At 40.5% G+C, this 16,899-nt stretch overlaps 1 protein-coding gene and 1 long non-coding RNA gene across 2 annotated transcripts; both read left to right on the forward strand.

The window, feature by feature from the left end:
• The first annotated feature begins 8,763 nt into the window (after positions 1-8,763).
• LOC131976058 (uncharacterized) lies at positions 8,764-9,216 on the forward strand. Its single transcript, XR_009395016.1, has 3 exons — positions 8,764-8,852; positions 8,994-9,062; positions 9,160-9,216. It is a non-coding gene; the product is annotated as an uncharacterized LOC131976058 (long non-coding RNA).
• A 1,166-nt stretch (positions 9,217-10,382) lies between these two features.
• On the forward strand, positions 10,383-11,824 carry LOC131972832 (hepatic lectin-like). Its single transcript, XM_059334612.1, has 4 exons — positions 10,383-10,389; positions 10,604-10,785; positions 11,481-11,584; positions 11,662-11,824. Exons 1-4 carry the CDS (start codon positions 10,383-10,385, stop codon positions 11,804-11,806), a joined length of 438 nt encoding a protein of 145 aa, XP_059190595.1. The 3' UTR covers positions 11,807-11,824.
• The last annotated feature ends 5,075 nt before the right edge of the window (positions 11,825-16,899 follow it).

The raw sequence follows: 16,899 nt of genomic DNA on the forward strand, positions 1-16,899 counted from the left end.
TTTTGGTCATTTTTTGTCTTTTTTTGGTAATTTTGTGTCTTTTTTGATCATTTTGTGGTCAATTTGTGTCTTTTTTGGTCATTTTGTTTCATTTTTTTGGTCAATCTTTGTCTATTTTTAGTCATTTTGTGCCTTTTTTTGGTCATTTTGTGTCTTTTCGATCATTTTGTGGTCAATTTGTGTCTTTTTTGGTCATTTTGTTTCTTTTTTGGGTGATCTGAACTGTGCGTGTGAGATTGTGTTCAGTGAGCGGGGGTCACGGAAAACATGCATGTTAAATTGGGGGTCGCGACTCAAAAAGGTTGAGAACTACGGTGTTAGAGGAAAACATTAAATGAAAGCAAGTCCTCTCATTTTCTTGGTAAAGAAAAAAGGAAAGACTCTGGAGACCGAAATAGACTTGCATCAACCCATATGTCAGAAAATAATGAAGAAGAAAAAAATCACAATATCCCAGAGCCCAGCGTGACATCTCCAAACTGCTCGTCTGCAACTGTCAAAGACCCAAAGATACTTAATTTGCAACAATACAAAACAGAAATGAATTAGAACTTCATGTTTGAGAAGCTGGAATCAGAGGATGTTTCGCATTTTTGCTTATAAAAAACACATTTTTTATGTAATACTGCTATTTAATTAAATTGGTGGGATCATTTGATCCGGGCATCCCGCTTCAGGCGCGTTCATAGTGGAGGCGAGACGTTACAGAGCCGTAAATGTCCCGGCATGAAACGGTACTATGAAAGGGGCTGAAGTTTTAACCCTTTATCAGGCAAAGAACTATATTTGGTAACTTCAAGTAATATTTCGAGAAAAAAGTTGCAAATTTACTAGATTAAAGTGGCAAATCTACAAGAAAAAAAGTCGCAGATTTAAGAGATTTAAAGTGGCAAATCTGTGCAAAAAAAATCGCAGATTTACGAGAAAAAAGTGGAAAAAAAAGCAACTTTTTTCTCCCAGATTCACCACTTTAACCCTTAATAGGACACTCATTGAAATACTTGCAAATTCCAAATTTCAACCCTAGAGAATATTGGAGGATATTACATACTGCCAGAATGTGTAAAAAGAACATACGAAAATAATATTTTGAGAAAAAAGTTTACGAGATTAAAGTGGCAAATCTACAAGAAAAAAATTCATAGATTTATGAGATTTAAAGTGGTGAATCTGGGAGAAAAAAGTCGCTTTTTTCACACTTTTTTCTCACAAATCTGCAACTTTTTTCGCACAGATTTGCCACTTTAAATCTCTTAAATCCGCAACTTTTTTTCTTGTAGATTTGCCACTTTAATCTAGTAAATTTGCAACTTTTTTCTCGAAATATTACCTGAAGTTACCAAATATAGTTCTTTGCCTGATAAAGGGTTAAAGGAAATTAAATTGTTGTACCCAGGCATTCAGAACATTAATATAGCAATAAATAACTGTTTACTATGTAAAGATATACGTATAACGACCAGGGAAGTTCTTTGTTGGCAACAAACAACGAAAAAGTTTTGCATGTGTGTGTGCAATGTTAGCTTTGTCCCCAGTGTTGCTGTTGTCAGGACTGTTGGCGGTGGCATTGGCTCCGTTCAGACATGTTTCTCATCAAAAACAACCCAGATCGCTTGTATAGGCCAGTACTTCTCAACCTTTTTGAGTCGCGACCCCCAATTTAACATGCATGTTGTCCGCGACCCCCGCTCACTTAACAGAATCTCACACGCACAGTTCAGATCACCCAAAAAAGAAACAAAATGACCAAAAAAATACATAAAATGACCCAAAAAAGAAACAAAATTACCAGAAAAAGACACAAAATTACAAAAAAAAAAGAAATAAAATGACCAAAAAAGTCACAAATTGACCACAAAATGATCAAAAAAACCCAAATGACCAAAAAAGACACAAATTGACCACAAAATGATCAAAAAAGACACAAAATGACCAGAAAAGACACAAAATGACCAAAAAAAGACACAAAATGACCCAAAAAAGAAACAAAATTACCAAAAAAAGACACAAAATGACTAAAAAAAGACACAAAATTACAAAAAAAAAGAAATAAAATGACCAAAAAAGTCACAAATTGACCACAAAATGATCAAAAAAACCCAAATGACCAAAAAAGACACAAATTGACCACAAAATGATCAATAAAAGACACAAAATGACCAAAAAAAAGACATTAAGTGACCAAAAAGACTAAAACACATTAACACATGAACACTTTAACACAGTGGAGACAGAGCTGACTTCCAAAATGATTTGGCGACCCCCAGAAATCATCTTGCAACCCCAATTGGGGTCCCGACCCCAAGGTTGAGAATAGCTGATATAGGCAGCAAAGAACAACCCATATTTTCATTTGAGACTGTCCTCGCCCGCCCTCTAGTGGCTGTAATCATTATGAATGACAGCAAGGTGGAGTATAAACACAGAAAGCCCACTCAGGGCAGGTGGACTTTAACCCAGGAGAACAGGGTTTAAGAACTAAACTGTGTGATTCAGACATCACTGAACTTCCGTGCATCACATTTTTATATTGGGGAACTTAAGGCAAGTTAGATTTAAGACTCTCTAATGTCACTTAATCTGAAGTATAAGACTGATTTACAATAACCATAACTGAAGGAAAAAAACTGAAGTGATTTCAGTTACCTAGAGTTAGTTTAGACAAATTTGTCTTGATTTGATCTGATTTTTGATTCAGATGTTGCCTATTTATTTGAGATATAACAATACAACATCAGAAAAAAAGATTGAAATAATTACCAAAGCCATCTTTGTATGTTTAAGCATTTTTAAGATTTTTGAAAAACAGATTTGAGATATTTTAAAAACAATTTAAATGTTCTTTTTTTAGCTTAATAAATTCAATGTGAGAACCCCTTGTATGGGAGCATAATTTTTTTAGGAGACCAGGCTGGTATGAGTGCAGAAAGAGGCAGAAAGGGGGAGCTGTTTGTGAAAATAAGAAACTATCAAATAGAAATAAGAGACACACATACACATACATCTGGGCATGACATAACTAACTACATCCTGTTTCTGTTCTCAAATTGTTGACCTATGCTCAAAATCGAATCCCCATTAAATGCACTAGAACTCTCTCTATCCGTCCGTCACCGTGTCTGTTTGAGTGTGTGTTGCACAAAATAAGCATGTCAGCTTAGGTGTAAAAAAACAAACAAAGGTTTTGTCCTCATGGTTATGTGACTCAGTCTGTGTTTACATCAAATAAAGCTTATAAAGTCACACAAACTGTACTTTGGAAAGAAATACGAGTGGTTCGAGGTGTAGTGTTGATGCTTTTGGTGCTGCACAGGACACATTTATGGTATTTATTTCATGGTGTTTATTCACTGTGACCTGTTTTGTTTTTGTTTGTTTTTTACTGACATATACTGAAATAATATAAAGTCATTTACCACTACAAAAACAGCACAATCATGATTAGAAGTGGGGAGAACTCAAAAATATCTTTTGTGCAGTAAAACACTGTTATAATGCTATAAATCATGAAAATGATTTATGTGAATGTACAATATTTTATTTTAGAAATTTTGTGTGTTGGGGTCCACATGCTGTACATTTTGAACTATTTTTGTTGCCGTTTTTGCAGCCTGTATTGTCCTCTCCTCTCTGATCTGTGTAAACAGCTTGCAGTTCATGGCCTTCCAGTTGAGCTGTGAAAAGGAGGATTTAATGGGGTTTTTTTTACAGGCTCTGGTTTATTCAAACAGTCATTTTTGGCAAAGTTTGTAATGACACAAGTAGAATAAAGTGATTAAATACATGATATATTAGACATCCAGCTTATTGCTATTCTGCCTCCACTGTCAACATTCAGTTATTCTGCTTTAGTTAATGCTTTGGCTCATTGTTTGGTTTTCTGTTTTCCAAGATTTAGCTTCTGAGAGCTTCAGTGTCAAAAGAGGACAAGTTATGAAAATTACAAAAACAGATGCAAAATTGCTGTGTGAGTGGGAGAGAGAGAGACAGACAGACAGAGAGAGAGAGAGAGAGAGAGAGAATATTCAAATATCAGCCCTTTGCACAAGTGGCCACAGATGCAAATGTCTAAACAAAGTACAAATATAAAACCAAACAGAAATAATTGAACCCCCCTGGGCTAAAAGACATCACGGCCCTGATGTGTGTGAACGTGCATGAGCGAGCTGTGTTAGAGACGACGGTGACGATGATGAAAGGACGTCTGCAGCAGCACAACAGCAGGTAGACTGATGGGTTACCATGGCAACAGCAGTGTCATGCAGACGAACGTTCAAGGTAGTTTTGATGAATATGCTCACAGAGCATCATGTACTGACCTTATTTACACAGTCTGTGGTACTGACCACACAGAAAACCAGCACCACACAAGTATGGGTGCCATATATTTGTATTTATTTTGTTCTTCTTGTATTTATTTATACATTTAATTATTCACAAATTTATTCAGATTGTTCTTATATATTTACTTTATATTTTTAACACCACATATTGCACATATCCTTTTGATCAATTCCAATTTCTGATGCAGCTTTGTCACTTTTCTGAATGGTCCACACTTGAGTGCTGCACTCAAGGTAGCAAGTTTCTGTATCTAGGGACGCTGCATTTTTAAATATTAGTGCAAATCTGGCCTGACCTGACATGTCTCATCAGGTATCCACACTCAGGTCTGAACAACAATTTATTTGGTCTTCTTTTTCTTTTATGTGTGATTTTAGATATTTTTTGTGATTTTCTGACTAACCACACAAGACATAACCTGGTAACAATGTCAACTATACTACATATACAAAAACTGTTCAAAAAGTTTCATTTTGAATTACACCTTTTTAAAGGGGTCCACATTTACGGGAAAGAACCATTCTGATCAAAACGAAAATGATGGATATCAGTCAATATCAGCCTAAAACTGTGATCTCTGTAAAGGTCAAAACATGTGGAACTTAAACTGCTTTGGTTGAAAAGAGCTAACAATAAGCAGGAAGCATTATTTATGATTTGAAGTTCTTCTGTGGTAAGATGCTGCACATGTTCTATCAGTCTGTAGTGACAAGTGGGTTTTTTATGCTGCGGTCTGCTGGGGAGGCAGCATCAGGCACAGTGGAGAGACGCACTGTCAAGATGTTCGAGTCCATCTTGAAAAACCTGGATCATCTGCCATCAGGCTGTCTAATTCATCAAGCGCTAACATCCATTCTCGTCCGCTTATCCGGACCGGGTCGCGGGGGCAGCAGGCTAAGCAGGGCATTCCAGACGTCCCTCTCCCCAGCCACAACGTCCAGCTCCTCCTGGGGGACCCCGAGGCGTTCCCAGGCCAGGAGAGAGATATAATCCCTCCACCGTGTTCTGGGTCTTCCCCGGGGCCTCCTACCAGTTGGACGTGCCCGGAAAACCTCTAACGGGAGGCGCCCGGGAGGCATCCTTACCAGATGCCCAAACCACCTCAGCTGACTCCTTTAGAGGAGAAGGAGCAGCGGCTCTACTCCGAGCTCCCTGCAGAAGTCTGAGCTCCTCTCCCTATCTCTAAGGCTGAGCCCAGCCACCCTACGGAGGAAGCTCATTTCAGCCGCTTGTATCCGCGATCTTGCTCTTTCGGTCACTACCCAAAGTTCATGACCATAGGTGAGGGTTGGAACGTAGATGGAGCGGTAAATCGAGAGCTTTGCCTTCCGGCTCAGCTCCTTCTTCACCACGACGGTCCGGTACAAGACCCCGAGATACTTGAACTCCTTCGCTTGAGGCAGTACCTCTCTCTCCACCCAGAGGGGGCAGTCCACCGTTTTCCGGCAGAGAACCATGCTCCAACATTTCACAATGTTGGAGGATGACGGCCAATCATGTCCGCGGCTCCAACATTCTCCCACCAATCACCTTCGCCCAGCTCCAACATTTGACCAATCACGACGGAGAAATGTTGGATGCTGCAACATTTGACCAATCACGACGGAGAAATGTTGGACGGAGCCGAGCCAAGCTAAGCCGAGATGTCATTGGCTCATCTTGTCTGGCCTGCAAGTGATGGCAACAAACCATCTACGTGGCAGAAGAAGTGTCATGAGCCGTATCTGAGGGTAAAAATGCTCTGTACATCTGAGAAAATACAATGAATTTGAGTCAGGCCCTATCACGTATCAAGATAGGTAATTAAATAAATTACTCGCTCTGTAATTTTTTGTTAAATTTGCAATAACAGATTGAGAAATGCCCAATGCAGTCCCGTGGCCAGACTTTCTTGCTTCCTTCCTCGCGCAAGTGCATGTGCGGATTCCACTCTGAGAAGGTAAGTAACAGATAAAGAAGGAGCAAAGCTTTTGAAGAGCCCACACTGAACTAATGCCATAATGTTCTGTTTGACTGTATCAACTGTACATCCTGGATAACATCTTTTCCTCATTGCCTTAAGCAGTCTGCAACAACCCAGCCAGCTCCACAAGCATCACCAGCAGCAGTGCAGGGGACGACTGGACGGGGTCCATGTGTAGGGTCTCGTCCAGCCATGTCAAGATCACTGGGAGCATGGACATTTAGTTCAATAGTAAATGGAAAATACTGCATGATTTATCCTACAGTTATGAAATGATGATCCTCTCTACATGTTTACATTATACATTCATACCCAGAGTAACCCACACAGGAGTATTCATAATGACTGTGCTGAATCTTTTTCAGTTTACCAAGTCAAGGTTTGGCGGCTCTTATGCTGATGCATCAAAACCTAACTTGAGTGTGGCAAGGAGAGTGTCCCAGGTAAATTAAATTAACACACATTTAAATGTATAACATTGACAGATGACAACTCTAACATATATTCTTTTACTCAAGACTCAAAGCACTCGTGTTTCTAGCCCTGCCTCACCTGCTCCAAGGAAGAATCCTGGAGAACCCCCTTTACACAACTGGGCAAAGTGACTGAATATATTTTGTTTTTACTGTTGTATTTTTATGGATCTCTTTCATTATTTTCTTTTAGCTTAGCCACTCTCAGCCTCTTATTTTTGTGTTGGGGGTGGCTGTTTTGTGGTTGTAACTGATTGTACTATGCATCCTATGTTGTATGATTGTTCTGTTTAATACAAAATAGAAATTGCTATTCATGAAAAAACCTGATTAAATCATCTTGTAGTCCCATAAATATCCAGTAAGTGGTGCTATAAAGTAGCTAAACTGGTGCAGGGTTCATCATCTCACCTGTCAGGTTTATATCTATTTTTACTTCATAGCCACAACAGAGCATCATGTAGCACCAGTGGTGAAAGTATTCAGATCCTTTACTTCAATAAAAGTACTTATACCACACTGTGGAATTACTCCATTACAGTAAAAGCCATGCATTCAAAACTTAATGAAGTAAAAGTACAAAAATATCAGCATCAAAATGTACTTAAAGTATCAAAAGTAAAATTAATCGTTATGCAGAATTGATCCACTCAGATTGTTTTATATATGACAAATATATTCCTGGATTATTATTATTGACGCATTTATCAGCAGAATGGAATTATAGAGTTACATAAAATGTAAATACTGAAGAAAAGTACATGTACCTTAAAATTGTACTTAAGAACAGTACTTGAGTAAATGTACTTAGTTTCATTCCACCACTGTGTAGCATTTACGACAAACAGCAACCTAAATACTCTCATTCATTTATTCAGATATGTGGTGGTTAGGTGACCATCAGTTGAATCTCATGTTATAAATACTTTTCACTTTGCTCTAGTGCCACACAGAAGCTGATGAAACATCCTGTCAGCTGGGTGCTGAGCCAATCACAGGATGGGTAAAGAAGAAAGTCTACCACAGAGAAAGTGAGAAGAAACTATGCTCAGCATATGAGGAAGTGTGATACTGGACAGAACTCAAAGTGTGTAGAAACAAGAGGCTGACAAATAGAGATGTCTGAGACCATTTATGAGAACGATCTTGGTGATCAACAGAAAATGGAAGAATTAGTGTTAAATACAGCTGGAAGGAGCGATGAGGTGGAGGAGAGGATAGTGGATATTTATGAAAGCACAGACAGCTACGAGGGTCACAAAGCTGCAACACAGAGTTCAGTGCAGCAGCAGCCAGGTGAGTAACTCACACACACTTATTTCTATTTCTTATACCCTATAGAGAGGCTAGAGTGGATGACATCATCACTAGAGTGCAGAGGGAGAGAAAAAATTGTCAAAAAATACATTTGGAAACTGTTTGAGGCCGCAGATACCACTCTACAGAAATAATTTATACATAGAAACCGATGAAAATTTGTCTTCTCACTCACATTAGTGTGGTAAAGCTGTCAGAGTTATAGTTTGGACGTAGGACGCACAGATGCGCCACCAACACGCAACAACAGGAGGAGGAAGATTTCTCTAGAAAAGCATATTTAATAGTTTTTTTAGATCACTCTTACAAAGCTATTTCTTCATTTTTCTTCACAAAAAACATAATGTAGCTGTTCAGGAAGAACTCAGGACGCTCAAAGTGAAGTTGGATCAATGATAGGTATTATGGTTTTTGCCAAAAATGCTTTCTGTTCGAGTCCAGAAATTCCAGTCTGTTGACCTCTGGCTGCTGTCACATTCTACAGCAGCAGTTAATTTCCTTTGATTGCTCTGCTCTGATTGGACGACCCCAAAGCCTTTGATCCTTTCATCCATCTCTCACAGACAGAACCAGACACAGACAGATACACACACACACACACACAAACACACACATGACACAACTGGAAATGTTCTAGTTACTATTAAAATGTTACATTTTCCACCCAGGCAGGACTTTTTTCAGGGTTGTTGCTGTGTGCCTGGTGCTGCTGTGTGTTCTCCTCCTGGCCGGCATCATAGGCACTGGACTCCACTGTAAGAAATGAATATTTATTTTCTCTAAGATCACAATATTTGCACTCTAGTCACCAGCATTATGCCAACATTTGTTTTTAATGTTGTGAGCAATTAAATGAACACTGATTATGGATGAGAACAGTTTATTCTCCCTTGCAGGCAGATTTAAACTGCAGACCCTCAGCAGGAGCTGGGCTGAAAACAGAAGCCAAACTTTGGCTGAATTCAGTGAGTTTAGACTTTGACTTGTATACATCTGACTGAAGCTGTTTGTGTGTGTTTGCAGTGGGCGTTTTAACACGTTTACTTCCTGAATTACTTGCAGATCACTTCTGTAAAGACGGCTGCAAGTCATTCAACAACAGTTTTTATTACATTTCTTGTTTTCAGTTTTCAGTTTTTCTCAGTCACTTTGGTGCATTTCTCACATCAATATTAACATTTGCACAACAGTTAGTTCAACCTCCACAACATTTAGTCATTTGTGCTCATCATAGTAACAGTTTCTCCTATTTAATTAATGATAATAATTCTATTGATAATTCCTTCCAACAAATTATAAATGCTTTTGGACATGCATCAAGTGCTTTCATACAACTCTCTGCTGTTTTATAACATTATCATATCTTATGTCATGTCAGTCAAAATTAACTATACTTGTGAATGCTGAAGTCATTCCATATAAAAAATAATAGTCCTCATTTCATTGATTGAGTCATTACATACAAAAATGTTGAACTAGTTGTCAAAACCTGTCAAGCTAATTTTATAGATTTTTTAAAATCTTTATTTTTTACTGAAAATGTCTCCTGAATTGAACAATTTCTCTCAGGTGAAGCTCAGCTTTCACTGATCAGAAGGCTGTGTGAAGCATTAGTTGAACCAATAATAAGCCACTTCTCTACAATCACTCAGAGCTGAATCCATAAACCATAAACACTTTACAACATATATGAACCAGTAGGACATAGTGAGGACCATTTCTACAACACTGTGACACTGTTACAGCTCACAAAGGGACTTTATGTTTGTTGTAAATAAGGTGTTTTTCTCCTTTTGCACAATGCTGTAAACAAATGAGAATTGAAAAGAGCACATGCAGTAAAAATGTGAAACATATTCAGTGTGTTGTACTCAGTTACCTCACTAAATACAGTAATGTGTAACTTTACTGTAGTTTTCAAATGGCTGTAAATAGTATATAGTCTGTCTGGAGCATTTTCAGGTAGCATCACCAAGATCTGACTTTTTTGCATTGAAAACATTTCCAGAGTAAAGTGTCATAATGAAAACATGACAGAGACATTTGACTATCTGGTTCATAAACATGGTGTCCGGACTTTTCATCTTGATGTCACTGACACTTTCATTGACATGAATACTTTTGAGGAATGAGCTATGATCCATTTAGAGCAAGTGACACGCTTCTGCAGGTTATCAACTAGGTTTTGCAGTTTGTACTAATTTTTTTTGAGAAATGTATTAACTGTTGTGCAAATGTTAATAGTGATGTGAGAAATGCACCAATGTGACTGAAAAAAACTGTCAATGTCCTGTACAATATGTCAACAATTGTTTTTAATGTCCTGAGCAGTTAAATGAACACTGGTTATGGATGAGAACAGTTTATTCTCCCTTGCAGGCAGATTTAAACTGCAGACCCTCAGCAGGAGCTGGGCTGAAAACAGAAACCAAACTTTGGCTGAATTCAGTGAGTTTAGACTTTGACTTGTATGCATCTGACTGAAGCTGTTTGTGTGTGTTTGCAGTGGGCGTTTTAACACGTTTACTTCCTGAATTGCTTGCAGATCACTTCTGTAAAGACGGCTGCAGGTCATTCAGCAACAGATTTTATTACATTTCTTCTGGAAAGAAGAGCTGGGAGGACAGCAGACAGGACTGCAGAGACAGAGGGGCAGATCTAGTCATTGTAACCAACGAAGAAGAGCAGGTAAAAGAAAAGAAGTTAAAGATTTTGTTCTCTGATATTCTTATTTATCCTTTGAGTTAATACTGTAGTAAGAACTAAAGCCCCACTGATATTAGATAAATTAAGATTTTCCTTTATTAATCCCACAACAGGAACATTTCCAATTACAGATAGAGAGATGAGTTTCAATAAAAATAATATATATATACATTAAAAATATACAATTTAAACAAAAGGTAAATAACATTTATGAACATTATAATAATAATAATTATAATATATGAGATGTGGGATTTTTGAGACAATTTTGGCAGATGATACAGTGAATTTTTGAATAAAAATGCAAAGGTACTCAAAAGGCTGCTTTCATAAACAAATACAATTATTAAAACATATTTAACATTAGTATACATTATGCATACAATGTATTACACTGTCAACCAATTCTACAAACGAAAACTGAGGGGAAAAAGAAAAAAAATGAATTAAAAGGTAAATAAACATCAGTACTATATGTCAAGTAGCAGTCAAATGCTGACCATTTAAATAAATAATTAAAAATAAAAGAATTAGCTTTATGACATGATTCCTATGTCATTCCAAACATTATTAACTCCATTATATTAAAGGTTTTCATACAATATGTCTGTGATAGGCCAATAACGGCAGATAAACCATAAGAACCCACATTGTAACTTTTTTTCTTTACACTGCAGGTATTCATTAATTCCTTCAACGAGAGATTCTGGATCGGTCTGACTTACAGAGAAGAAGAGGGAACATGGAGATGGGTAGATGGTTCAGTTCTGAACAGCTCAGGGTAAGACTTTTATTTCTTTAATGCTATTTTCTGCATCATCTGCTGCAATAATTTCAGATTTGTCTGTTTTTGAACAGGTTTTGGGGTCCAGGCCAGCCCAACGCACGTACGTGGAAGGAGGATTGTGTCCACACGTCTTGGTCTGGAGGGCTGAACCGTTGGCATGATGATGGCTGTTCTGCCTTAAGACACTGGATCTGTGAAAAACCTTTGGATGTCTAATGTCATTTGTAAATATTCTGTGATAATCACCAAAAAATAGCTCTTTATCTTTTTTTTATAAAACTTTTTTTTGAAACACACAAACTTGTGAACAAATCTTGTGAAAACGTTTTAGATTTCAATTTTGCTTTAACTCAGAGAAATAATGATATAAAAATTGCAGTAACTACAAAATCCAACTCAAAACCAAAGCAGACGGTCTGCTTTGACTGTGACACAGTGTAACCTTGTATTTTTTCATTGTGTTGAATAGTGAAGACAAGAATAATAAAAATTATAAGTTTATCAGAAGGGGAAATTATTTTCTAGATATTGATTAAATAAAAAGGGGGAAGAAATAATATTAAGTCTAAAATATAACATTACTTCATAATATTTAGTCTAAAATACACAAATCTTCGAATAGAGTTGTTAAACACTTTTAATGTTTATTCACTGAAAACAAAATATAAAAGCTGGAAGAAGACAACAACATTACTATTAGAAGATTTTACAGGAAAACCAGAGTGCAGTAACTACATCTTTGGGGTCAAAGGTCAAATAACTCTTCATGATTTTTGAGTATAAAAATGACATCATCAATACATGTAGAAATAAGTATCATATCACTGACCTACCTATAACACATTTGGCTGGCCAGTTAAAAAACGTTAAAAAACTTTAAAGCAGTTTTTCTCAGTTTAACCCTTTGCTAGTTGCAGTTAGACTTCGTAGGACAGAATTGGAGGCTTGAATTTGGTATGGAAGTCAAGTGTGTGTGTGAGAAGGTGTTTGTTTGTTACAGTTTTTCTCAGTCGCTTTGGTGCATTTCTCACATCACTATTTACATTTGCAGTTTGCAACAGTTAATGCATTTCTCAAAACAATTAGTACAAACTGCAAAACCTCGTGTGCATGTGGGTTTTTTTTTTATCAATAAGGCTTCGCAACCCAGGACAGAGACATCACCTCAGCTACCCCGTTTGTGGTCAGAGGGTTTGCCACCTGAAGACCACAAATGGGTTGAGAAATATGTTTTGAAGATGGGGCCCAGGGGAAAACTAGAGCTTCAAAGCAACTTGAAGCTCTGGTACTATCCACCACAGCCAAGCCATCTGTACCACCAGGCTCCTGCTCCAGACCGCTTTTTCGCCCACCCACTTTTTGTCTGGATGCCCTACAAATTGTGGAAGGTGAAGGTGGTCTGTCCCAACCCTGCCTGTGGACGCCACCAACTTACAGGAGCGGGACTGCACAAGAGGGCACGTCGGGTCCTGCACGTGGACAGGATCTACAACATGGTGACAGAGACTCTAACCTGCACCAAATGTAGAGCCAACCATGTGTCTTGGAGTCAGACTGTCCTGAAACAACTGGACTTGGCACACAGGTTGGAATTTCGGGTCATCCTCACACAAAAGTGAGTAACATCTCCTGTCTCTCTTGCCTTGTCAAATAGAATTATGTAAAACATTTTTAGTGATACATCTGTCTGTGACCAAGGTTTGCTTGTGACATACGGGTGATCCGACTTCTGCGGGAGAGAGGCCTTGGTAACAGCCCCACGCGGGTTTTGAAGCAACTTCGAGAGAACCACACAGAGGAATGGCTTCAACGTGTGGCACGGTACACCACAGTGTGTGGACTTCCTCCAGCAGCCCGGACTGTTGCCCATAGTGTTCCCTGAGCCTCCAGAGCCTGCTGTGGTGCCGAGCTGTAGGTGGCTCCTCTCTGTTTACTGCCAGGACATCCTGACAAGGCTGGAGGACATCAAGGCCAGAATAACTTGATGTCCTCCAGCCTGATGTATGACAACATAATAAAGATGGATTCCACTAAAAAGGTTAAACAATCTTCTTTGCTTCAAAAATAGGCTACATATTTAGTTACTAATATCACATACATGCCTGTTTTTCAGTATTTCTAATACTGAGACCCTATACATTTTGTGTGCTTCAGATAACCAAGAAGCTTGCCGGAACTGCCAAGGGCACAGCACTCTGGCTCACCTCAGTGGGAAATGAGTATGGTCAGATACTCATAAGTGTTCTGACTGCTCAGGAGGGAGCTGGCCTGGACCTGATGGCAGCGGATCTGGTCCAGCGATACCAGCACGCAGGTGTGGATCCCCCTGTCATCCTGTATGTGGACTGTGGCTGCTGTGCTGAGGCGGCAGAGACCAAGTTAAAGGCAAGATTCAGTGGGTGGCCAGACCTGACAGTATGGCTGGATATCTGGCACTTCATGCGCCGACTTGCCCTGGGATGCACAACAGATGCCCATCAGCTGTACCCAGTTTTCATGTCGCGCCTATCAGCATGCGTGTTTGAGTGGGATGCTGCTGATTTAGCTCTGTTGCGTGAAGCAAAAAAACAGCAGCTTCAGTCACGGGGCCTGCCTTGTCGCACTGATGGTGACATCAGTAGACATCTGTCCAGGGAGGAGCTGGCTCTCCACTGCCGGAGGAGGACCCGTGGTGAAGAGACCACAACTAAGCTGCTGGAGGAGCTGCTGTAGGGGCTGATGGGTAGCAGTGGGAACGACTCCCTTGGAGTTCCCCTGTTTGACAGGGAGAGAATGCAGCACATCTGGCATGTCCAGAAAAAGCACATCAAGTGCATCCAGGACCTGCCAGGTGTTGCTCTGTACACCAAAACAGGGAAGCTCACAAAGGGAGGTTTGCGGCTACCAACTTTCAGATGTGCTAGAGGCTCAACATCTTTGGAGTCCTTTCATCTCCACCTGAACCGCTTCATACCAGGTTTGTGTCTTTCAGACATGTTGGTTCATGTGCTGTATAATCCAAGAATATTTAATAATTTAATATTTTACAATGTCCTTCTAGGGACCAGTGCCAACAGCCTGAATTTTCAGGCACACCTGCTGGAGGGACTCCATAGGTGGAACCAGGACCGTGGTAGTGCTGCTCTGTCTACCGCACCGTCACCTTTACGCAGCTACTCGGGTGACCTGCTTCACTGCGTGAACAAGCACTATGAGAAGCTGTTTGGCAAGAAGGTGGCACCAGAGTTCTGTCCACCCTCACGTTACACTGGTAAGCATTTGTGAACACAGTGGTATTCAACACAGTTATAAAATCCTTTATTAACACTGTAAATTATCCACTTTACATCAATTACTTTAGGAGAGCTCATAGGGCTACAGTATCTGTTCCGGCAGACTGGTCAGGCACTGCAGGATATGCACCCTGACTCAGAGGAGACTGCTGAGTTAATCGAGCAGCATGAGGATGATGTGGAAACAGATGAGGGCTTCGCTGACATCCCAGACGACCCCACAGTGGCTGACCTGGAGGTCCCTCAGGTTGCAGCATCACTCACTCTGGGTCCCTCATCCAGTCTGGTGTCCACCGTCTCCACCCTGGCAATCACCACATCTGGCATGGCGTCTGGCACATCCACCCTGAGTGTGGGCACATCCCCAGCGGTTTTCGGCACATCCGCCATAGCTACTGGTATGGTCGACTTATTCAAAATACTTGTGAAATTGCAATATGACCAAGTGCAATGACAAAACAGCATTAAAATGATGTAGCTCAGTGCTGCAGAGATACCTGGCCTACAAATTTTGTTCCCCAGATGTAAGAGAGCATGTTCATTTGGTACAGACCACAACAAATGTCGCATCATCGTGATTATAATAGTTTTTTGCAGTGAAAATTAAAACTGTTATGCTGTAATATCTATACAAAATAATCTTATTGTGATTTTTCTTACCATTTCCTGCAGTCCTACCTCCTGGAGCATCAGCCCTACCTCCTGGCACGTCTTCCATGGCCTCTGGTGCATCCATGATGCCCTCTACTTCGTCCGCTGAGACTGGAGTGGATATGCAGGCTGAAGATGAGGATATGGTAAGTGTGCATGTGTTCAATTTCGAATGTGTAGGACGTGTATATATATGAGTCCAACTCTTACATATACACACTTAGACACAGTACATCTGCACACACTCTGGACAATGTGTACTTTAAATAAACTGTGAAGGTTGTAAGGTTTGCTATTTCCTTATTTGCACAGGCTGTTGATGACCAAAATGTTGCTGGATACCAGCATGTGGACAGACTGGCTGAGTATCTGGTGAATCTTCGGGAGCAGACCTCTCTCTGTCTCACCAACCAGCAGAGCAGTGTGATCATCGCACTGTGGGAGAAGCTCGACGAAGGTGACAAGCAGCGGGTGATTTATGCCGCACGACACCAGGAGAGACTTTTGAGTGGACGGTTTCGGACACCGAAGAAGCCCTCACAAACTCCTGGTGTGCAGAGCACCATCCGGTCCATGTTGGGTGCAAGTAGTGCACCTGCTCAGTGGCCTGACTGCTGTCGGTTGGTGGAGAACATTTGCATTAGACTCTGCAATCTGCACCCATGCCCAGTGAAGAAAGGCAAGGGGTCCACCTCAAGGTGGTCCTTAATTCTGAGGGACTACCGCAAAATCAGGCAGCTTGTTGTTGGCAACTCCCTGGTGATGCAGGGATCGGCGATTCAGCTGGTAGAGGTCAACCAGAACACCCTGATCCAGTGGCACAACAACAGGCAGAAGAAGCAGGAGCTCTCTGTGCTGCTTCAGGGTATTGCGTTGCCTTCAGCCCTCCCTGAGTCTGAGGAGCCTCTTCAGGATGCAAGAGCACTCCCTGCTGAGCCCAGGTCAGCTCAACAGGAGCACCAGTACCAGCTGCCGGAGAGCACAGCAGGTCAGGCCCAACAGAGGCAGACAGCCTCTAGTCGCCCCATCTTGCCAAAGGCACCAGTGATGCTTGTGCTTGTCATGCCCCCAGCACCTCAGATTGCCACGGCAAAAGGACAAACTCCTCCACATTTTCGGCCGGTGGTCTTTCCTGCGCCAGTCCAGGGCACCAGCCCACAAATATCACAGCCGAACACAACAGCAGAGTCTGGACCTCCACCAAAGAGGCCCTACAGGAGAACAGTGGAGGCCAACACATGCAAAAGGTGTGGCCAGTTCCGCACTGCTGACACTGGACACAGCCAGTACCGTGGCAGATTGTATTGTCCTGCCTTCGATACACTCACCAAACAGCAGTGGTTGGAGGAAATGAGGAAGACACATCCTAAATAGTGTGTAATATAT

This window comes from Centropristis striata, chromosome 1, assembly GCF_030273125.1.
Source record: "Centropristis striata isolate RG_2023a ecotype Rhode Island chromosome 1, C.striata_1.0, whole genome shotgun sequence".
Classification (NCBI taxonomy): domain Eukaryota; kingdom Metazoa; phylum Chordata; class Actinopteri; order Perciformes; family Serranidae; genus Centropristis; species Centropristis striata.

Excerpts from the sequence above, each read along its gene's own strand:
- LOC131972832 (XM_059334612.1), top strand. Across the intron at positions 10,786-11,480 it reads TAACCAACGAAGAAGAGCAG|GTATTCATTAATTCCTTCAA; the intron begins GTAAAAGAAAAG and ends TTTACACTGCAG. Across the intron at positions 11,585-11,661 it reads TCAGTTCTGAACAGCTCAGG|GTTTTGGGGTCCAGGCCAGC; the intron begins GTAAGACTTTTA and ends GTTTTTGAACAG.